This window comes from Sinohyriopsis cumingii, chromosome 9, assembly GCF_028554795.1.
Source record: "Sinohyriopsis cumingii isolate HCF-2022 chromosome 9, ASM2855479v2, whole genome shotgun sequence".
Classification (NCBI taxonomy): domain Eukaryota; kingdom Metazoa; phylum Mollusca; class Bivalvia; order Unionida; family Unionidae; genus Sinohyriopsis; species Sinohyriopsis cumingii.
This window is the reverse complement of record NC_142969.1, coordinates 57,627,801-57,653,683: the sequence shown is the minus strand read 5'-3', so window position 1 is coordinate 57,653,683 and position 25,883 is coordinate 57,627,801. Positions and strand designations below refer to the sequence as shown.

The 25,883-nt window shown below is 33.6% G+C and overlaps 1 protein-coding gene across 1 annotated transcript in view; it reads right to left on the bottom strand.

Annotated features, from left to right (window-relative positions):
• LOC149791881 (uncharacterized) overlaps positions 1-25,883 on the bottom strand; it is a 69,487-nt gene that overhangs the window by 35,898 nt on the left and 7,706 nt on the right. Inside the window, exons 3-15 of the mRNA XM_089969490.1 lie at positions 23,795-23,908; positions 15,743-15,865; positions 10,971-11,084; positions 9,914-10,027; positions 9,352-9,465; positions 8,310-8,423; positions 7,025-7,138; positions 6,368-6,481; positions 5,090-5,203; positions 4,425-4,538; positions 2,255-2,368; positions 1,218-1,331; positions 672-785 (exon numbers count right to left, since the gene is read on the bottom strand). Of these exons, the coding sequence (XP_089825616.1) occupies positions 672-785; positions 1,218-1,331; positions 2,255-2,368; positions 4,425-4,538; positions 5,090-5,203; positions 6,368-6,481; positions 7,025-7,138; positions 8,310-8,423; positions 9,352-9,465; positions 9,914-10,027; positions 10,971-11,084; positions 15,743-15,865; positions 23,795-23,908 (1,491 nt within the window). The remainder of the gene's footprint in view (positions 1-671; positions 786-1,217; positions 1,332-2,254; positions 2,369-4,424; positions 4,539-5,089; positions 5,204-6,367; positions 6,482-7,024; positions 7,139-8,309; positions 8,424-9,351; positions 9,466-9,913; positions 10,028-10,970; positions 11,085-15,742; positions 15,866-23,794; positions 23,909-25,883) is intronic.

Below are 25,883 nucleotides of genomic sequence, written 5' to 3'. Positions count from 1 at the left end.
ACATACATACATACATACATACATACATACATACATACATGCATGCATTATAATTAAGTGTGTCGCTCATAAGAATTTGAGCGTTCTAAAGAGCAATTTATATTACGAAATAGCATTTTATCAGAATATTTTCTCATCTCTCTTAAAAAAAGTCGATATCTGTGAAGTACTAGTAACATAGGACATACATACATACATACATACATACATACATACATACATACATACATACATATGATCGGACCTCGACGAATATATTATATCATACGTGAGATTTTCTAGATACTTTGTAAAGAAAAACTTATGGTAAAAATTGTTTTAATGGAAAGGACATATTGATTTTATTGCAAATATAATATTCAGCCATTATGTACATATACTATTAATATTACCATCTCACATTGATCTACATGCACTATTAATATTACTATTCCACATTGCTAAATACACACATACCTACTTTACCTACCTACCTGACTACCTGACTGCCAGAATAAGTACTTTCCAAAATGCCTACCTAGCTATCTGCCAACTCTCGAGAACATACCCATATAGAAGCAAGACATTATGTAAACCACTAAAGAAAATCCCTCGCTGTAATAACAATTCTTTGGAAAATACAGCTTTACTTCATGCTGACAATCAGTTTCAAGGTTTAACGTAAGGTTTACCAGTAGAACAGTTCTTTCCTTGCCAACCGATCGGACAATTGCATGTATAAGACCCGTTACTATTAATACAGCTGCCACCATTTTTGCATGGAGAATTCAAACATTCGTTAACGTCTGAAAATATATGGTTTCACAAATATTGAAGGTGGAATAAAAGATAACTGAACACGACAAATGTATATTTATTGAATACATGGCGCAGGACCACATACATAATCAATTCCATGATTATAATTCATTGTGTCGCTCATAAGAATTTGAAGAGAAATTTATATTACGAAATAGCATTTTATCAGAATATTTTATCATCTCTCTTAAACAAAGTCGATATCTGTGAAATTCTAATAACATAGGAAGTACATACATGCAAACATACATACATACATACATACATTGTTTGGATTCTTCATAACATGTCCTGTTACAAGAATGAGATTATCTAAACCTACGAAATGAATCTGGATTGTAGAATGAGGATATCTGGAAACTTCAATTTGATTTCATCTCTTTCACTAAAACTTAATCAGCAAATTGCGTAACGCTTACCTGTCGAACAGTTCTGTCCTTGCCAACCGATTGGACAATTGCATGAGTAAGAACCATTGGTATTTGTACAGTTACCACCATTTTTACATGGAGAATTCAAACATTCATTAACGTCTGAAATTGAATTTTTCGTAAATATTATATTTTGCAAAGAGAATAATCTTAATATAACGAAAATATGTTGACCTAATCCACTGAACAACTGCATATAAATAATGGATTCCACAATCAAGAAACGAACTGTTGTTATTATGAAATTCTCAACGGGATATTTTGCAACCACGAGAACGAAAATGCATTTTGTCAGAATGTTTTCCAATCTTTCTCAATGTCAACATCAGTGAATTCTTGCTAATATCCACATACATCATCACACTTATCAGCCTCGTCAAAATTTATTTACAAAGATTTCAATTATTAATTTATTGTATCCATTCCAATCATTTATCTATTTTCAAAGTATATGCTAAAGGTTTGAACCTCGAGGAAATCGTTTTGGAAGTGTGTAACCCATCTTCGGCTTTGGACTGTGCATTGCATTTGTTTCTTTCAGAAATATATTTTGAAAATTTGTGACTATTTTATATTTCATTTTATTATGCTATGCTTGATGTTTGCACTTTATTCAAATGGTTCATGAATCATCTGCACGAAATGTTCTCCTCAAATCCTAATTGCATATTATGAGCCTTTGTCTTTATTTTGTTTAATATGACCACCATTGTGGTGTGCTTTGGTAAAACAATTTCCCTTTCCTACTAATCCACATACATACATATATAAATACATACATACATACATACATGCATCCATCCATCTATCCTTCATACATACATACATACATACATACATACATACATACAAACATACAGACATACATATATACATTGCATGGATTCTTAATGACATGTCCTGTTACAATAACGGGATTATCTAAGCCTACGAAAAGAATCTTGTAGAAGGATTATATTATGGAAACTTGAATTTGATTTCATCTCTTTCACTCAAGCTTTATCAGCAAATTAAGTCACGGTTACCTGTAGAACAGTTCTTTCCTTGCCAACCGATCGGACAATTGCATGTATAAGAACCGTTGCTGTTAATACAGCTGCCACCATTTTCGCACGGAGAATTCAAACATTCGTTAGCATCTGAAATTATATGGTTTCACAAATATTGAAAGTGCAATGAAAGTCACCTGAATAAGACAAATATATATTTGTTGAATGCATTACGTAGGACCACATACAAAATTAATTCCATCATCATAATTCAATGTTTTACTCAATGTAATTTGAATGTACTCAAGAAAATTGAAATTACGAATCAGCATTTTATCAGAATATATCTTGATTTCTCTTCAACAATGTCGATATCTGTGAAGTACAAGTAACAGATAACATACATACATACATACATACATACATACATATATACATACGTACGTACGTGCGTACGTACGTACGTCCGTCGGGGCCCCGAGTGGCCGAGTAGTCTAAAGCGCTCACCGTTCTGGATCACTGCCATCTCACCTCTGTCTGCGTGGGTTCGAGTCCAAGACTCGGCTAGCGTGGGTATGTGGGAAAGCCTGCCAGTAGCTTCTCGTGGGTCGGTGGTTCTTCCCTGGGTTTTCCAGGGTTCTTCCTCCACCAGTTATACTGGCCGCCATGTATAGGCTATCTTGTGCTGAAAAATGGCGTTAAACCCTAGAACAACGTACGTCCGTCAGTCCGTCAATCCGTACATAAATACATACATACATACATACATGCATTGTTTGGATTCTTCATAACATGCCATGTTACAAGAATGTGATTATATAAACCTACGAAATGAATCTGGATTGTGGAATGATGATATTTTGGAAACTTCAATTTGATTTCATCTCTTTCACTACAACTTCATCAGCAAATTAAGAAACGGTTACCTGTGGAACAGATCTGTCCTTGCCAACCGATTGGACAATTGCATGAGTAAGAAGCGTTGGTATTTGTGCAGTTCCCACCATTTTTACATGGAGAATTCAAACATTCATTAATGTCTGAAATTGAATGGTTTCGCAAATATTACATTTTGCAATGAGAATAATCTTAATATAACGGATATATATTGACCTACTCCACTGAACAACTGCTTATAAATAATGGATTCCATGACCAAGAAAAGAATTGTTGTTCATATGAAATTCTCAATGTGATATTTTGCAACCAAGAGAACGAAAATGCATTTTGTCAGAATGTTTTCCAATCTTTCTTAATGTCAACATCAGTGAATTCTTACTAATATCCACATACATCATCACTCTTATCAGCCTCGTCAAAATTTATTTACCTAGATTTCATTTATTAATTTATTATATCCATTCCAATCATTTATCTATTTTCAAAGTATTTGCTAAAGCTTTGAACCTCCTCGAGGAAGTCGTTTGGAAGTATATAACCCATCTTCGGCTATGGACTGTGCGTTGCATTCGTTTTTTTCACCAATATATTTTGAAAATTTGTAAGTTTTTTACATTTGATTTTATTATGCTATGCTTGATGTTTGCACTTTATTCAAATGGTTCATGAGTCATTTGCAGGAAATCTTCTCCTCAAATCCTAATTGCATATAATGAGCATTTCTCTTTATTTTGATTCATATGACCACCATTGTGGTGTGCTTTGGTAAAACAGTTTCCCTTTCCTACTAATCCACACACACACACACACACACACACACACACACACACACAAATACATCCATACATACATATTATCGGATCTCGATGAATATATAATAATAGACATCAGATATTCTAGAAAGTTCGTAAAGAAAACCTTATGGTAAAAATTGTTCATTTAATCGAAAGAATATATTGATTTCATTCTAAGTTACAGCCATGATGTAAATAAACTATTAATAATACTCTCCCACTTTGATATGCATATACTATTAATATTACTATCTCACATTGCCAAATACATACATTACATACATACATTACCTACTCACCTGCATACAGTCCTCCCATTCTACCTAACTACCTGCCGACCTACCTAACTATCTATCTGCCTTCTCTCGATAACATAATGTGTTAGAAATATGACATTATAGAACCCTACGAAGATACATCCTATGCTGTAATGACAACTCTTTGGAAAATGCATCTTGATTTCAGTCTGACAATATGTTTTAATAAAAATTAGCAAATTACATAAAGATTACCTGTATTACAGTTCTTTCCTTGCCAACCGATCGGACAATTGCATGTATAAGAACCGTTGCTGTTAATACAGCTGCCACCATTTTCGCACGGAGAATCCAAACATTCGTTAGCGTCTGAAATTATATGGTTTCACAACTACTGAATGTGCAATGAAAGTCACCTGAATAAGACAAATATATATTTGTTGAATACATTACGTAGGATCACATACAAAATTAATTCCATCATCATAATTAAATGTGTTATTCAAAATAATTTGAATGTGCTCAAGAACAATTTAAATTACGAAATAGCATTTTATCAGAATATATCTTGATTTCTCTTCAACAATGTCGATATCTGTCAAGTACATACATACATACGTACATACATACATACATACATACATACATTACTGCATGCATACATACATACCTACGTAGGTACGTACGTACGTATGTGCGTGCGTGCGTGGGTGTGTGCGTGCGTGCGTGCATGCATGCATGCATAAATACATACATACATACATACATTGTTTGGATTCTTCATAACATGTCCTGTTCCAAGAATGAGATTATCTAAACCTACGAAAAGAATCTGGATTGTAGAATGAGGATATCTGGAAACTTCAATTTGATTTCATCTCTTTCACTAAAACGTCATCAGCAAATTAAGTAACGGTTACCTGTCGAACAGTTCTGTCCTTGCCAACCGATTGGACAAATGCATGAGTATGAACCATTGGTATTTGTGCAGTTGCCACCATTTTTACATGGAGAATTCAAACATTCATTAACGTCTGAAATTGAATGGTTTGGCAAAGGTTAAATTTTGCATAGAGAATAATCAGAATATAACGAAATTATATTGATCTACTAAACTGAACAACTGCATATAAATAATGGTTTCCATGATCAAGAAACGAACTGTTGTTATTATGATATTTTCAATGTGATGTTTTGCAACCAAGAGAACGAAAATGCATTTTGTCAGAATATTTTCCAAATCTTTCTCAATGTCCACATCAGTGAATTCTTACTAATATCCACATACATCATCACTCTTATCAGCCTCGTCAAAATTTATTTACCAAGATTTCAATTATTAATTTATTATATCCATTCCAATCATGTATCTATTTTCAAAGTATTTCCTAAGCTTTGAACCTCGAGGAAATCGTTTTGGAAGTGTGTAACCTGTCTTCGGCTTTGGACTGTACGTTGCATTCGCTTCTTTCACAAATTTATTTTGAACATTTGTGACTATTTTATATTTCATTTTATTATGCTATGCTTGTTGTTTACACTTTATTCAAATGGTTCATGAGTCATCTGCACGAAATCTTCTCATCAAATCCTAACTGCATATTATGAGCCTTTCTCTTTATTTTGTTTCATATGGCGACCATTGCGGTGTGCTGTGGTAAAACAGTTTCCCTTTCCTACTAATCCACATTCACACACACACACACACACACACACACACACACACACACACACATATATACATATCATCGCATCTCGATGAATATATAATAATAGACATCAGATATTCTAGAAAGTTCGTAAAGAAAACCTTATGGTAAAAATTGTTCATTTAATCGAAAGAATATATTGATTTCATTCTAAGTTACAGCCATGATGTAAATAAACTATTAATAATACTCTCCCACTTTGATATGCATATACTATTAATATTACTATCTCACATTGCCAAATACATACATTACATACATACATTACCTACTCACCTGCATACAGTCCTCCCATTCTACCTAACTACCTGCCGACCTACCTAACTATCTATCTGCCTTCTCTCGATAACATAATGTATTAGAAATATGACATTATAGAACCCTACGAAGATACATCCTATGCTGTAATGACAACTCTTTGGAAAATGCATCTTGATTTCAGTCTGACAATATGTTTTAATAAAAATTAGCAAATTACATAAAGATTACCTGTATTACAGTTCTTTCCTTGCCAACCGATCGGACAATTGCATGTATAAGAACCGTTGCTGTTAATACAGCTGCCACCATTTTCGCACGGAGAATCCAAACATTCGTTAGCGTCTGAAATTATATGGTTTCACAACTACTGAATGTGCAATGAAAGTCACCTGAATAAGACAAATATATATTTGTTGAATACATTACGTAGGATCACATACAAAATTAATTCCATCATCATAATTCAATGTGTTACTCAAAATAATTTGAATGTGCTCAAGAACAATTTAAATTAAGAAATAGCATTTTATCAGAATATATCTTGATTTCTCTTCAACAATGTCGATATCTGTCAAGTACATACATATCTACATACATACATACATCCATTAATGCATACATACATACATACCTACGTTGGTACGTACGTGCGTGCGTGCGTGCGTGCGTGCTTCCATGCATGCATGCATACATACATACATACATACATACATACATACATACATACATACATTGTTTGGATTCTTCATAACATGTCCTGTTCCAAGAATGAGATTATCTAAACCTACGAAAAGAATCTGGATTGTAGAATGAGGATATCTGGAAACTTCAATTTGATTTCATCTCTTTCACTAAAACGTCATCAGCAAATTAAGTAACGGTTACCTGTCGAACAGTTGTGTCCTTGCCAACCGATTGGACAAATGCATGAGTATGAACCATTGGTATTTGTGCAGTTGCCACCATTTTTACATGGAGAATTCAAACATTCATTAACGTCTGAAATTGAATGGTTTGGCAAAGATTAAATTTTGCATAGAGAATAATCAGAATATAACGAAATTATACTGATCTACTAAACTGAACAACTGCATATAAATAATGGTTTCCATGATCAAGAAACGAACTGTTGTTATTATGACATTTTCAATGTGATGTTTTGCAACCAAGAGAATGAAAATGCATTTTGTCAGAACATTTTCCAAATCTTTCTCAATGTCCACATCAGTGAATTCTTACTAATATCCACATACATCATCACTCTTATCAGCCTCGTCAAAATTTATTTACCAAGATTTCAATTATTAATTTATTATATCCATTCCAATCATGTATCTATTTTCAAAGTATTTCCTAAGCTTTGAACCTCGAGGAAATCGTTTTGGAAGTGTGTAACCTGTCTTCGGCTTTGGACTGTACGTTGCATTCGCTTCTTTCACAAATTTATTTTGAACATTTGTGACTATTTTATATTTCATTTTATTATGCTATGCTTGTTGTTTTACACTTTATTCAAATGGTTCATGAGTCATCTGCACGAAATCTTCTCATCAAATCCTAACTGCATATTATGAGCCTTTCTCTTTATTTTGTTTCATATGGCCACCATTGTGGTGTGCTGTGGTAAAACAGTTTCCCTTTCCTACTAATCCACATTCATACATACATACATACATACATACATACATACATACATACATACATGCATACATACATATGATCTTATCTCGATGAAAAGATGATAACAGACGTAAGAGATTCTAGAAAATTTGTAAAGGAAACATTATTGTAAAAATTGTTCATGTAATCGAAAGAATATGTTGATTTCATTCTGAGTTACTTCCATGATGTAAATACACTATTAATAATACTATCCCACTTTGATGTGCATACACTATTAATATTTCAATCTCACGTTTCCAAAAACACACATAACATACCTACGTTACCTACTCACCTGCATACCGTCCTCCCATCCTAACTAACTACCTACCGACCTACCTAACTAGCTATCTACCTACTCTCGATAACATACCCTGTTAGAAATATGACATTACAGAAACCTACGAAGGCATATCCTCTGCTGTAATAACAACTCTTTGGAAAATGCAGCTTGATTTCATGCTGACAATAAGTTTTAATAAAAATCAGTGAATTACATAAGAATTACCTGTAGAACAGTTCTTTCCTTGCCAACCGATCGGACAATTGCATGTATAAGAACCGTTGCTATTAATGCAGCTGCCACCATTTTTGCAAGGAGAATTCAAACATTCGTTAGCATCTGAAAGTACATGGTTTCACAAATATTGAACGTGGAATAAAAGATAACTGAACACGACAAATGTATATTTATTGAATACATTACGCAGGACCACATACATAATCAATTCCATCATCATAATTCAGTGTGTTATTGAAAATAATTTGAATGTGCCCAAGAACAATTTAAATTACGAAATAGCATTTTATCAGAATATATCTTGATCTGTCTTCAACAATGTCGATATCTATGAAGGACTAGTAACATAGGACATACATACAATCATACATGCATGAATGCATGAATGCATGCATGCATACATACATACATACATACATACATACATACATGCATGCATTATAATTAGGTGTGTCGCTCATAAGAATTTGAGCGTTCTAAAGAGCAATTTATATTACGAAATAGCATTTTATCAGAATATTTTCTCATCTCTCTTAAAAAAAGTCGATATCTGTGAAGTACTAGTAACATAGGACATACATACATACATACGTATGATCGGACCTCGACGAATATATTATATCATACGTGAGATTTTCTAGATACTTTGTAAAGAAAAACTTATGGTAAAAATTGTTTTAATGGAAAGGACATATTGATTTTATTGCAAATATAATATTCAGCCATTATGTACATATACTATTAATATTACCATCTCACATTGATCTACATACACTATTAATATTACTATTCCACATTGCTAAATACACACATACCTACTTTACCTACCTACCTGACTACCTGACTGCCAGAATAAGTACTTTCCAAAATGCCTACCTAGCTATCTGCCAACTCTCGAGAACATACCCATATAGAAGCAAGACATTATGTAAACCACTAAAGAAAATCCCTCGCTGTAATAACAATTCTTTGGAAAATACAGCTTTACTTCATGCTGACAATCAGTTTCAAGGTTTAACATAAGGTTTACCAGTAGAACAGTTCTTTCCTTGCCAACCGATCGGACAATTGCATGTATAAGACCCGTTACTATTAATACAGCTGCCACCATTTTTGCATGGAGAATTCAAACATTCGTTAACGTCTGAAAATATATGGTTTCACAAATATTGAAGGTGGAATAAAAGATAACTGAACACGACAAATGTATATTTATTGAATACATGGCGCAGGACCACATACATAATCAATTCCATGATTATAATTCATTGTGTCGCTCATAAGAATTTGAAGAGAAATTTATATTACGAAATAGCATTTTATCAGAATATTTTATCATCTCTCTTAAACAAAGTCGATATCTGTGAAGTTTTAATAACATAGGAAGTACATACATGCAAACATACATACATACATACATACATACATACATACATACATTGTTTGGATTCTTCATAACATGTCCTGTTACAAGAATGAGATTATCTAAACCTACGAAATGAATCTGGATTGTAGAATGAGGATATCTGGAAACTTCAATTTGATTTCATCTCTTTCACTAAAACTTAATCAGCAAATTACGTAACGCTTACCTGTCGAACAGTTCTGTCCTTGCCAACTGATTGGACAATTGCATGAGTAAGAACCATTGGTATTTGTACAGTTACCACCATTTTTACATGGAGAATTCAAACATTCATTAACGTCTGAAATTGAATTTTTCGTAAATATTTTATTTTGCAAAGAGAATAATCTTAATATAACGAAAATATGTTGACCTAATCCACTGAACAACTGCATATAAATAATGGATTCCACAATCAAGAAACGAACTGTTGTTATTATGAAATTCTCAACGGGATATTTTGCAACCACGAGAACGAAAATGCATTTTGTCAGAATGTTTTCCAATCTTTCTCAATGTCAACATCAGTGAATTCTTGCTAATATCCACATACATCATCACACTTATCAGCCTCGTCAAAATTTATTTACAAAGATTTCAATTATTAATTTATTATATCCATTCCAATCATTTATCTATTTTCAAAGTATATGCTAAAGGTTTGAACCTCGAGGAAATCGTTTTGGAAGTGTGTAACCCATCTTCGGCTTTGGACTGTGCATTGCATTTGTTTCTTTCAGAAATATATTTTGAAAATTTGTGACTATTTTATATTTCATTTTATTATGCTATGCTTGATGTTTGCACTTTATTCAAATGGTTCATGAATCATCTGCACGAAATGTTCTCCTCAAATCCTAATTGCATATTATGAGCCTTTGTCTTTATTTTGTTTAATATGACCACCATTGTGGTGTGCTTTGGTAAAACAATTTCCCATTCCTACTAATCCACATACATACATACATACATACATACATACATACATGCATCCATCCATATATCCTTCATACATACATACATACATACATACATACATACATACATCCATACATACATACATACATACAAACATACAGACATACATATATACATTGCATGGATTCTTAATGACATGTCCTGTTACAATAACGGGATTATCTAAGCCTACGAAAAGAATCTTGTAGAAGGATTATATTATGGAAACTTGAATTTGATTTCATCTCTTTCACTCAAGCTTTATCAGCAAATTAAGTCACGGTTACCTGTAGAACAGTTCTTTCCTTGCCAACCGATCGGACAATTGCATGTATAAGAACCGTTGCTGTTAATACAGCTGCCACCATTTTCGCACGGAGAATTCAAACATTCGTTAGCATCTGAAATTATATGGTTTCACAAATATTGAAAGTGCAATGAAAGTCACCTGAATAAGACAAATATATATTTGTTGAATGCATTACGTAGGACCACATACAAAATTAATTCCATCATCATAATTCAATGTTTTACTCAATGTAATTTGAATGTACTCAAGAAAATTGAAATTACGAATCAGCATTTTATCAGAATATATCTTGATTTCTCTTCAACAATGTCGATATCTGTGAAGTACAAGTAACAGATAACATACATACATACATACATACATACATACATACATACATACATACATACATACATACATATATACATACGTACGTACGTGCGTACGTACGTACGTCCGTCGGGGCCCCGAGTGGCCGAGTAGTCTAAAGCGCTCACCGTTCTGGATCACTGCCATCTCACCTCTGTCTGCGTGGGTTCGAGTCCAAGACTCGGCTAGCGTGGGTATGTGGGAAAGCCTGCCAGTAGCTTCTCGTGGGTCGGTGGTTCTTCCCTGGGTTTTCCAGGGTTCTTCCTCCACCAGTTATACTGGCCGCCATGTATAGGCTATCTTGTGCTGAAAAATGGCGTTAAACCCTAGAACAACGTACGTCCGTCAGTCCGTCAATCCGTACATAAATACATACATACATACATGCATTGTTTGGATTCTTCATAACATGCCATGTTACAAGAATGTGATTATATAAACCTACGAAATGAATCTGGATTGTGGAATGATGATATTTTGGAAACTTCAATTTGATTTCATCTCTTTCACTACAACTTCATCAGCAAATTAAGAAACGGTTACCTGTGGAACAGATCTGTCCTTGCCAACCGATTGGACAATTGCATGAGTAAGAAGCGTTGGTATTTGTGCAGTTCCCACCATTTTTACATGGAGAATTCAAACATTCATTAATATCTGAAATTGAATGGTTTCGCAAATATTACATTTTGCAATGAGAATAATCTTAATATAACGGATATATATTGACCTACTCCACTGAACAACTGCTTATAAATAATGGATTCCATGACCAAGAAAAGAATTGTTGTTCATATGAAATTCTCAATGTGATATTTTGCAACCAAGAGAACGAAAATGAATTTTGTCAGAATGTTTTCCAATCTTTCTTAATGTCAACATCAGTGAATTCTTACTAATATCCACATACATCATCACTCTTATCAGCCTCGTCAAAATTTATTTACCAAGATTTCAATTATTAATTTATTATATCCATTCCAATCATTTATCTATTTTCAAAGTATTTGCTGAAGCTTTGAACCTCCTCGAGGAAGTCGTTTGGAAGTATATAACCCATCTTCGGCTATGGACTGTGCGTTGCATTCGTTTTTTTCACCAATATATTTTGAAAATTTGTAAGTTTTTTACATTTGATTTTATTATGCTATGCTTGATGTTTGCACTTTATTCAAATGGTTCATGAGTCATCTGCAGGAAATCTTCTCCTCAAATCCTAATTGCATATAATGAGCATTTCTCTTTATTTTGATTCATATGACCACCATTGTGGTGTGCTTTGGTAAAACAGTTTCCCTTTCCTACTAATCCACACACACACACACACACACACACACACAAATACATCCATACATACATATTATCGGATCTCGATGAATATATAATAATAGACATCAGATATTCTAGAAAGTTCGTAAAGAAAACCTTATGGTAAAAATTGTTCATTTAATCGAAAGAATATATTGATTTCATTCTAAGTTACAGCCATGATGTAAATAAACTATTAATAATACTCTCCCACTTTGATATGCATATACTATTAATATTACTATCTCACATTGCCAAATACATACATTACATACATACGTTACCTACTCACCTGCATACAGTCCTCCCATTCTACCTAACTACCTGCCGACCTACCTAACTATCTATCTGCCTTCTCTCGATAACATAATGTGTTAGAAATATGACATTATAGAACCCTACGAAGATACATCCTATGCTGTAATGACAACTCTTTGGAAAATGCATCTTGATTTCAGTCTGACAATATGTTTTAATAAAAATTAGCAAATTACATAAAGATTACCTGTATTACAGTTCTTTCCTTGCCAACCGATCGGACAATTGCATGTATAAGAACCGTTGCTGTTAATACAGCTGCCACCATTTTCGCACGGAGAATCCAAACATTCGTTAGCGTCTGAAATTATATGGTTTCACAACTACTGAATGTGCAATGAAAGTCACCTGAATAAGACAAATATATATTTGTTGAATACATTACGTAGGATCACATACAAAATTAATTCCATCATCATAATTCAATGTGTTACTCAAAATAATTTGAATGTGCTCAAGAACAATTTAAATTAAGAAATAGCATTTTATCAGAATATATCTTGATTTCTCTTCAACAATGTCGATGTCTGTCAAGTACATACATACATACATACATACATACATACATACATACATTACTGCATGCATACATACATACCTACGTAGGTACGTACGTACGTATGTGCGTGCGTGCGTGGGTGCGTGCGTGCGTGCGTCCGTGCGTGCATGCATGCATACATACATACATACATACATACATACATACATTGTTTGGATTCTTCATAACATGTCCTGTTCCAAGAATGAGATTATCTAAACCTACGAAAAGAATCTGGATTGTAGAATGAGGATATCTGGAAACTTCAATTTGATTTCATCTCTTTCACTAAAACGTCATCAGCATATTAAGTAACGGTTACTTTTCGAACAGTTCTGTTCTTGCCAACCGATTGGACAAATGCATGAGTATGAACCATTGGTATTTGTGCAGTTGCCACCATTTTTACATGGAGAATTCAAACATTCATTAACGTCTGAAATTGAATGGTTTGGCAAAGGTTAAATTTTGCATAGAGAATAATCAGAATATAACGAAATTATATTGATCTACTAAACTGAACAACTGCATATAAATAATGGTTTCCATGATCAAGAAACGAACTGTTGTTATTATGATATTTTCAATGTGATGTTTTGCAACCAAGAGAACGAAAATGCATTTTGTCAGAATATTTTCCAAATCTTTCTCAATGTCCACATCAGTGAATTCTTACTAATATCCACATACATCATCACTCTTATCAGCCTCGTCAAAATTTATTTACCAAGATTTCAATTATTAATTTATTATATCCATTCCAATCATGTATCTATTTTCAAAGTATTTCCTAAGCTTTGAACCTCGAGGAAATCGTTTTGGAAGTGTGTAACCTGTCTTCGGCTTTGGACTGTACGTTGCATTCGCTTCTTTCACAAATTTATTTTGAACATTTGTGACTATTTTATATTTCATTTTATTATGCTATGCTTGTTGTTTACACTTTATTCAAATGGTTCATGAGTCATCTGCACGAAATCTTCTCATCAAATCCTAACTGCATATTATGAGCCTTTCTCTTTATTTTGTTTCATATGGCGACCATTGTGGTGTGCTGTGGTAAAACAGTTTCCCTTTCCTACTAATCCACATTCACACACACACACACACACACACACACACACACACACACACACACACATATATACATATCATCGCATCTCGATGAATATATAATAATAGACATCAGATATTCTAGAAAGTTTGTAAAGAAAACCTTATGGTAAAAATTGTTCATTTAATCGAAAGAATATATTGATTTCATTCTAAGTTACAGCCATCATGTAAATAAACTATTAATAATACTCTCCCACTTTGATATGCATATACTATTAATATTACTATCTCACATTGCCAAATACATACATTACATACATACATTACCTACTCACCTGCATACAGTCCTCCCATTCTACCTAACTACCTGCCGACCTACCTAACTATCTATCTGCCTTCTCTCGATAACATAATGTGTTAGAAATATGACATTATAGAACCCTACGAAGATACATCCTATGCTGTAATGACAACTCTTTGGAAAATGCATCTTGATTTCAGTCTGACAATATGTTTTAATAAAAATTAGCAAATTACATAAAGATTACCTGTATTACAGTTCTTTCCTTGCCAACCGATCGGACAATTGCATGTATAAGAACCGTTGCTGTTAATACAGCTGCCACCATTTTCGCACGGAGAATCCAAACATTCGTTAGCGTCTGAAATTATATGGTTTCACAACTACTGAATGTGCAATGAAAGTCACCTGAATAAGACAAATATATATTTGTTGAATACATTACGTAGGATCACATACAAAATTAATTCCATCATCATAATTCAATGTGTTACTCAAAATAATTTGAATGTGCTCAAGAACAATTTAAATTAAGAAATAGCATTTTATCAGAATATATCTTGATTTCTCTTCAACAATGTCGATATCTGTCAAGTACATACATACATACATACATCTATTAATGCATACATACATACATACCTACGTTGGTACGTACGTGCGTGCGTGCGTGCGTGCCTCCATGCATGCATACATACATACATACATACATACATACATACATACATTGTTTGGATTCTTCATAACATGTCCTGTTCCAAGAATGAGATTATCTAAACCTACGAAAAGAATCTGGATTGTAGAATGAGGATATCTGGAAACTTCAATTTGATTTCATCTCTTTCACTAAAACGTCACAAGCAAATTAAGTAACGGTTACCTGTCGAACAGTTCTGTCCTTGCCAACCGATTGGACAATTGCATGAGTATGAACCATTGGTATTTGTGCAGTTGCCACCATTTTTACATGGAGAATTCAAACATTCATTAACGTCTGAAATTGAATGGTTTGGCAAAGATTAAATTTTGCATAGAGAATAATCAGAATATAACGAAATTATACTGATCTACTAAACTGAACAACTGCATATAAATAATGGTTTCCATGATCAAGAAACGAACTGTTGTTATTATGACATTTTCAATGTGATGTTTTGCAACCAAGAGAATGAAAATGCATTTTGTCAGAACATTTTCCAAATCTTTCTCAATGTCCACATCAGTGAATTCTTACTAATATCCACATACATCATCACTCTTATCAGCCTCGTCAAAATTTATTTACCAAGATTTCAATTATTAATTTATTATATCCATTCCAATCATGTATCTATTTTCAAAGTATTTCCTAAGCTTTGAACCTCGAGGAAATCGTTTTGGAAGTGTGTAACCTGTCTTCGGCTTTGGACTGTACGTTGCATTCGCTTCTTTCACAAATTTATTTTGAACATTTGTGACTATTTTATATTTCATTTTATTATGCTATGCTTGTTGTTTACACTTTATTCAAATGGTTCATGAGTCATCTGCACGAAATCTTCTCATCAAATCCTAACTGCATATTATGAGCCTTTCTCTTTATTTTGTTTCATATGGCCACCATTGTGGTGTGCTGTGGTAAAACAGTTTCCCTTTCCTACTAATCCACATTCATACATACATACATACATACATACATACATACATACATACATACATACATATGATCTTATCTCGATGAAAAGATGATAACAGACGTAAGAGATTCTAGAAAATTTGTAACGGAAACATTATTGTAAAAATTGTTCATGTAATCGAAAGAATATGTTGATTTCATTCTGAGTTACTTCCATGATGTAAATACACTATTAATAATACTATCCCACTTTGATGTGCATACACTATTAATATTTCAATCTCACGTTTCCAAAAACACACATAACATACCTACGTTACCTACTCACCTGCATACCGTCCTCCCATCCTAACTAACTACCTACCGACCTACCTAACTAGCTATCTACCTACTCTCGATAACATACCCTGTTAGAAATATGACATTACAGAAACCTACGAAGGCATATCCTCTGCTGTAATAACAACTCTTTGGAAAATGCAGCTTGATTTCATGCTGACAATAAGTTTTAATAAAAATCAGCGAATTACATAAGAATTACCTGTAAAACAGTTCTTTCCTTGCCAACCGATCGGACAATTGCATGTATAAGAACCGTTGCTATTAATGCAGCTGCCACCATTTTTGCAAGGAGAATTCAAACATTCGTTAGCGGCTGAAAGTATATGGTTTCACAAATATTGAACGTGGAATAAAAGATAACTGAACACGACAAATGTATATTTATTGAATACATTACGCAGGACCACATACATAATCAATTCCATCATCATAATTCAGTGTGTTATTGAAAATAATTTGAATGTGCCCAAGAACAATTTAAATTACGAAATAGCATTTTATCAGAATATACATACATTACATACATACATTACCTACTCACCTGCATACAGTCCTCCCATCCTAACTAACTACTTACCGACCTACCTAACTAGCTATCTGCCTTCTCTCGATAACATAATGTGTTAGAAATATGACATTATAGAAACCTACGAAGATAAATCCTATTCTGTAATAACAACTCTTTGGAAAATGCAGCTTGATTTCAGTCTGACAATATGTTTTCATAAAAACACAGCAAATTACATAAGAATTACCTGTAGAACAGTTCTTTCCTTGCCAACCTATCGGACAATTGCATGTATAAGAACCGTTTCTTTCACATATATATTCTTTCTCATATATATTTTTAAAAATTGTGACTATTTTATATTTCATTTTATTATGCTATGCTTGATGTTTGCATTTTATCAAAATGGTTTATGAGTCATCTGCACGAAATCGTCTCATCAAGTCCTAATTGCATGTTGTGAGCTCTTTTCTTTATTTTGTTTCATATGACCACCGTTGTGGTGTGCTGTGGTAAAACAGTAATCATTTTCTACTACTCCACGTACATACATACATACATACATACATACATACATACATACATGCATATGGGTGGATCTCGATGAATATATAATAACGGAGGTAAGAGATTCTAGAAAGTTTGTAAAGAAAACCTTATGGCAAAAATTGTTGTTTTAATCGAAAGGATCTTTTGATTTCTTTCAAAATATAAGTTACAGCCATGATGCACTTACACTATTGATATTACTATCCCACATTGATGTGCATACACTATTAATAGTACTATCTCACATTGCTAAATACACACATACCTACGTTACTTACCTACCTTCATACCTGCCTGCCATCCTAACTAACTACCGGCCTGCCAACCTAGCTATATACCTACTCTCAATAACATTCCTTGTTAGAAATATGACAGTATAGAAACCTACTAAGGTAAATGCTATGCTGTAATAACAAATCTTTGGAAAATACAGCTTGACTTCATGCTGACAATAAGTTTCAATAAAATTCAGCAAATTATATAAGGATTTCCAGTAGAACAGTTCTTTCCTTGGCAACCAATTGGACAATTGCATGTATACGAACCGCTGCTATTAATACAGCTACCAACATTTGTGCACGGAGAATTCAAACATTCGTTTTCGTGAATGTGCAAAGAAAGTCACCTGAAGAAGACAAATATGTATTTGTTGAATACATTACGTAGGATCACATACAAAATTAATTCCATCAGCGTAATTCAGTGTGACACTCACAAGACTTTGAACGTGCTGAAGATCAATTTATATTACGAAATAACATCTTGTCAGAATATTTCTTGATCTCTCTTAAACAAAGTCGATATATGTGAAATACTGGTAACTGATACATACATACACACATACATACATACATACATACATACATACATACATACATACATACTTAAATACATACATATAAATATAGATCTATACATACTTATGATCGCATCTAACAGATCAGACGTAAAGGATTCTAGAAAGCTTCTAAAGAAAACGTTTTGATAGAAAAACATATTATTTTAAATGAAAGGATATGTTGATTTCATCATGAATATCAGTTATACCGAAGATGATTAGAACAAATGACATAAGGATTACTTGTCGAACCGTTCTTTCCTTGCCAACCGATTGGACAATTGCGTCAGTAAGATCCATGGATAATTGTGCAAGTGACTCAATACGGATAATTTAACCATTCGTTAACGACTGAACTAAGAAACGTACAAAGAACGTTATCTGAATTTGACATACATACATACATATATATATATATATATATATATATATATATATATATATATATATATATATATATATATCTGAAATGAAGTTGAATTTTCCAAAGAGTTGTTATTACAGCGTATGATTTACTTTCTTAGGTGTCTATAATGTCATACCTTTAGCAGGGTATATTATCGATAGTAGGTAGATAGCAAGTTAGGTTGGTTGATAGGTAGTTAGTTAGGATTGGATGACGGTATACAGGTAGATAGGTAACAAGGTATGTGTGTATCTAGCAATGTGGGATAGTAATATTAATAGTGTATGTACATCAGTGTGGAATAATAATATTAATAGTGTATGTACATTAATGTGGGATAATAATATTAATAGTGTATGTGCATCAATGTGGGATAATAATATTAATAGTTCATCTACATCGATGTGGGATAATAATATTAATAGTGTATGTACATCAATGTGAGATAGTAATATTAATAGTGTATTTACATCAGTGTGGGATAATAATATTAATAGTGTATGTACATCAATGTGGGATGATAATATTAATAGTGTATGTACATCAATGTGGGATAATAATATTAATAGTGTATGTACATCATTGTGGGATAATAATATTAATAGAGTATGTACATCAATGTGGGATAATAATATTAATAGTGTATGTACATCAATATGGGATAGTAATATTAATAGTGCATGTACATCAATGTGGGATAGTAATATTAATAGTGTATGTACATCAATGTGGTAAAGTAATTTTAATAGTGTATTTACATCATGGCTTTAACTTACATTTAGAATCAAATCAATATATCATTTCGATTAAAAGAATAAATTTTACCATAAGGTTTTCTTTACAAACTTTCTAGAATCTCTTACGTCCCATATGAGATATTATTTTCACTGCGATCCGATCATATGTATATGTATGTTTGTATATATGTATGTATGTATGTATGTTTGTATGTATGTATGTATGTATGTATGTATGTATGTACGTGGATTAGTAGGGTAGGATTTGTGTTTTACAACAGCACTCCACAATGGTGGCTATATAAAACAATATAAAATTCACAATATGCAATTAGGATGTGTATTATCTAGTCTTTCGTTCCCGGAAAATCCCATGGATTGTTATAACTGTGCAATATATTCATTTATCAAACATAGTCAAATGAAATTAATGTCAATAATGATATAATTTTTTTATATTTGCTCTTTTACAGTGTACACATTCCATGATAATACGCATATGATTAAATAATGTATTATAAATTAAATTATTCAGCTAATGACTATGATTTTCATTACTCGTTTTTTCATGACCATTCTTGTGTGTTTGCATATACATGTGTGTGTGTGAGAGAGAGTGAGGGCAAGAGATTGAGACAGGAAAGGAATAAGAATGGTCATAACAAAAACGTTTTTAGAAAAAGAAACTGGAATGGAGGGAATCTTTTGAGGTCTATCTTTCACATCTCTGCCATTGTTCATTTCCTGTTTTTTGAATGTTATATACCTGTCTTTTTATAAATTAACATTTATATATGTGCTGTATGAGTGCTTTTGAGTTTATCATTGCTGCCATTTTTTCAAATAAAATTATAAACAAAAAGTTCAATGGCAGACCTAACCACTTGTCTAGAAATATCCTTATATTTGAGTAAACAACATATTTTATAAAATCGTGATGACCCTGAAATCTGTGTGTGTACACTGTGTGAATGTGTGTGTGTGTGTGTGTTTTAGCCGGACACACAAATGCGAAAATGTAAATAAATTTATTTTATGCATGAATTCCATATTTATGCATGCACAAAATATTTAGACCATTTTTCACACCATAAATGTTGACAAGTTTCCTGTTTAATTGATCATTCTAACATTGATAAACGTGCCATGCGTCATTCTATGTTTACATAATTACAAGAAAACAGATGTCACCATGTCAACTTGAAATTCAATGCCATATGACCTAGTTCATTAAATGTACAAGGGTTCGGGAATGCAAATCTCATAAGGATCAAATGCTATTGTGTATAACTGTACATTTATAATGTACCATCTGTAATTTCAAAGTCATTTAAAATAAAATTTCATAATTCCGGGGACATATGTGCAGTTACGTGGCACAATTTTCTACAAAAGCTAAATCTAGAGCCGTTTCCTGATTATGTTTACCGCTGCATATATAGAAGCTTAGGTGATAAAATACCATGTATAACTTCTCTTAAAAATTAGATAACGTTGAGTTCTAATTGGGTATACACAACAATGATGTCGGTGACAAGATAACGTGTAGGGTAGGCATTGTGCACTGGAAGAAATACATACAAACTATTTTGTCTTAATCTAATTTTTTTTTATTTATACCATCCAGTTTGGAGACCCATTTGGTATATAATATAAACATGTACCAGTTCCCTATTCCTTTTGACAAAACATGTACAAAATAGATACTCTCGGTCGCTGCCATAACAAACATGTGTCATATATGTTGAATAAGTGCCTCACGTACTGGATATTTTACCGTTGTTTAATTCTTCCCCCCCCCCCATTCTCTCTCTCTCATATAAAAATAATGGAAATATATCAAAATTGAGGATTGATTATCATCAAAAGGAATATTTTTGTTTAAATGATTAATAACATAAACTAAATTTATCCCCCAATCGATAAATCAAAGCAGTTTTCATGGGCAATATTTTCAACATCTTTCATTGATCTCTATACACCGTATTAACATTTCGCACTTTTTTTTTGTTTGAAGAAAAGGATCAATAAATACATAAATTGTCTTTTCTGGGGCGATTGTGGAAAGAATACAACAAATGGCTAGTGATAAAACATAGAGGTGTGAAGCATTTTAAATGAATTATACCTTGTTTCAAAACAACAAAAAATTCTTTTCACCTATCTCTCATATTTACAGTTTACAGTGTCTTTCCCTATTATTATGCAAGAAACAAACTTTTGTACTAAAATATCTTTCTTTGATAATACCTACCCGATCATAACTCCTTATGAGTCCTAAAATTACCTATGAAATCCAGCTCTCCCAGGCTAAATTATTGCTATCTGCCCACATGGGTGACATTCAGGATGTGATCCCCCCTTGATATACAGAATGGCGATAAATCTCATGAATTTAGTTATAAGTTATAACAGGAGCAGCATTCAAGTTCTCTATACTTATAGAACGGTTAAGATGCAGCAGCGGGGTGGGGGTGGGGTGGCTGTGAGGGTGTATGTGTATTATGATCAGGTATCATCGAAGAAACATATTTTACTCTAAAATTTGATTCTTTTTAAAATATTTTACCCAAGACGAAGACAGTAGAAAATAGACAAATAGGAAGCGGTAGAAGAAGTTACATCGACTTTTTTAACCTGGTGAGGCTCACTTGGGTCTCCAACGGAATGTGAGGGATCCTCTACATTGAGAACCTCGCTGGAGAAGTGACCACGTATGATGTGACATGAAAAGGGAAAAATTGTCCTTCCACAAATCCAGCAGAAGTCATTGAGCTGTCTCTGTAAGAAGCTGCCAAATGATCTCGCAAGGACATATACTGCACTGTAGTGATATATACCAATAAGTCTAAATGAGCCTTCAGGGATACAAAATCTCTAAGGAAGAAGCTAGAAAAAGTCAACCTTATCCTCTATGATAAAACTTGCATAAGGGCCGCTAAGGAACAGTGTCATTTGAATGCAATACTAGTTGTAACTACCTTAACTTAAATAAGGAGAATTGTTTAGCATTCTCTTTCTATCTTGGGTTCATACTCCTTATGTAGAATGGAATACCCATCTATCTAGGACAACATAGCCTGTACTGATGTATCTTCATTTCCCTCTTTCAATGGTTTGAATAGATGGGATATTCCTTTTCATACTGGCTCGGTAGTTCCTAAGTGCCTTTTCAAAGCTCTCGCAAGCTCCACTGATGACCTTAAGTTGAAGGGTCCAGGCTCAACAGAGGTTTCACCATAAAAGAGAGAGCGCCTGTGAGTGATAGCCTGCGCTGGGCAATGAAAGCAGGGGCCATCCTGCACGATACTAACATAACCCATCAGACATGTAAGTAATTTGGGGAAAGTGACAAATCGTGCATTTCGCTGACTCTAGCTGCTGATAGGAATACAAGTAGGAAGCAGGTGTTATGTGAGAGGTGAACAAATGAAGCTCCAAACAGTGCCTTATTCAGCCAGGTCAGAACCCATAATAGATTCCACTTTGGAAATGTGAACTGAAAGGCATAAGATAGGAGAAGCTTTTGTTATGTTCTATATCCTCTCTTCCATGATGATGTAGCATGTCATATATTGTAGATCAATAACCATTATCATGATTGGAGCTGTTTCTGTTCAAAGATCCAAATTAGGGAGTACTCGCTTTGGGGTATTGATGCCCCAAGCTTCAAACAACGCTATTATTTTTATGATACTGACAATGAATTGACTTGGATCACTTGAATTCAATGTACTGTATCAGTGCTTGAATATATTTGTATGAAACGGGTTAGGGTTATTACAATTTTCAATTAGCAATATTGTTTCTGCTTTAATTCACAATGAACTCATTCTTGTCGTGCTTGGCATACTGTTTCTGAACTAGGAAAGCTTTAAAAAGAATGGTAAAATGTAAACCCTTGTTTTCCTGGCATAGTACAAAAAATACAAGTTACCTTTCTTCTTGCAGATGTAATCCAATTCTTTGTTGCATGACAGATCATTCCATTTATATTCACCGTATGACTCTATTGAACCACAATTTTCTACATGTTGATTATTGGGCTCCCCTGAAAATCAAAGCAATAGTAAACATCCTGTTTATATCATGAAACTATGAGGACGTTGAGTGTACCTTTTTAAACTAATTTAAAATTAGAGCAACTACAATGGTTTGCTTTGCAAAGTCTCACACTGTTAATTGTATGTCATACCTTACCTCCCCAAGCACCCACAGATAGTGACTCAGGTATCATAATATAAAATTAGACATTTATATGATGCATCTTCTGATATGTACAGCATATGTGAATTTCTGTCAAAACATTTGGAAACTTTCATTGTAATACAAATTTTTGCACACCTGACCTTTGACCCTATCTCCGGTGCCTGGAATGTGAGCCACAAACGGTACCACTCTTGCTGATGGATACAGCATGGGCAAGACGACTACGTAGTTTTGTGAATTTCCACTGACTAGTTTAAGAGATAACAAAATAAGTAACGAAATGACAGATCATAGTACAATGTCCGATGATTCTCTAACCAACATATCAATACCACAGTAATAATGGGTAAATTGTGAATAACAAAACTGATGATGTACACGAAGTTCTGGAAGCCAAATATGTGTACAAAGACACATGAGCCCTTAAACAAATCTTACATCAGCATTTCCTAGTCACCTTTTGTTTACTGTGGGTAAATGTGTATCCCCTTATTTTTATAATTTATAGTGTAAACTCGTACTTCGATAAAGACTTAGCGGCCTGTTATCAACCATTTTTGATTATAAACAAAGCACAATTTTATCAGAGATGCATGAACTTTTATAAATTTTCAATAATTCGTGGAGATTATATATAAACTTGAGATTCTGGAAATGTAAATTAATCAAATAACCACGTCTTAACCACACCACAACATTCAATTTCGACCATACATCGTTTGAACTAGTCCAAACCACACTCACACTGGAGCAAAGGTCAGTCCATTTTTTCTGCCAATTACCGCCTTCCTCCTAGTATAAAAAAAAAACCAAGCTAGCCGACTTTCTCTTTTTTGAGACGTTTCCAAATCTCCTGGACTATGGAAATTCGATAGGTGGCAATCTGATTATTCTTGGAGATTTCAACTGTCATTTTGACTGTCATGGAAACCCAGATACATAAAAACTCATATATTCCATTAATGTCTTCAACCTCAAACAGTCAGTTAACCAACCTACCCATAAACATGGTCACATTTTAGACTGGATTCTTCATAGACCTGATGATAACATTTTACGGTCCTCCCTGGTATCCCATGACCTTGCATCAGATCACCTCTGCATTATATGCCATCTTGACATATCAGTCCCTAACCCTAAACCTTCATCTACTACTAAGAGAAACATCCGTATGATAAATAGAACCAAACAAATGCAAGACATCCAAGCTAACCTAACAACTTGCTTACCTCCTACCGCAGAACAACTTGATAACTGCTTGCGTTCATTGCTTGACAAACATGCCCCAGCTACCAAGTGCAGATTATCAATTCAAAAGTGTTCTCCAGTGCTAGGGACCAGCTTCGCACTGCTAAAAGAGACCACCGTAAAGCTGAGAAGCTTTGGCTTTCCACCCGACTCATTATTCATAAGCAAATCTATGAAGCCGCTAAGAAGCATGTCACAAATATAGTCCATGAAGCGAAATCAGCCCACTATACTACTAAGATCATGGAAAGTTCCAGCTGGAAAGAGCTCTTCGAGATTACTAACAAGCTGATGTCAAGAAACAAATCTACACCAGTTCCAGCTACCTTCTCTCCAGTCGACCTTCCGGACCTGTTTGCAAATTTCTTTCGTGACAAAGTACAAACAATTAGAGATAACCTTGACACCACAGTTTCAATTGACTCGTCGTCACCATACAGTTGGGATACAGAATTTAAGCGGCAACCATTAGCAGCATTTGAACCTGTCTCTATGGATTTCGTACGTACAATCGTGATGAAGAGTGCACCAAAGTCATGTGAACGTGATCCAATTCCATCATCACTGCT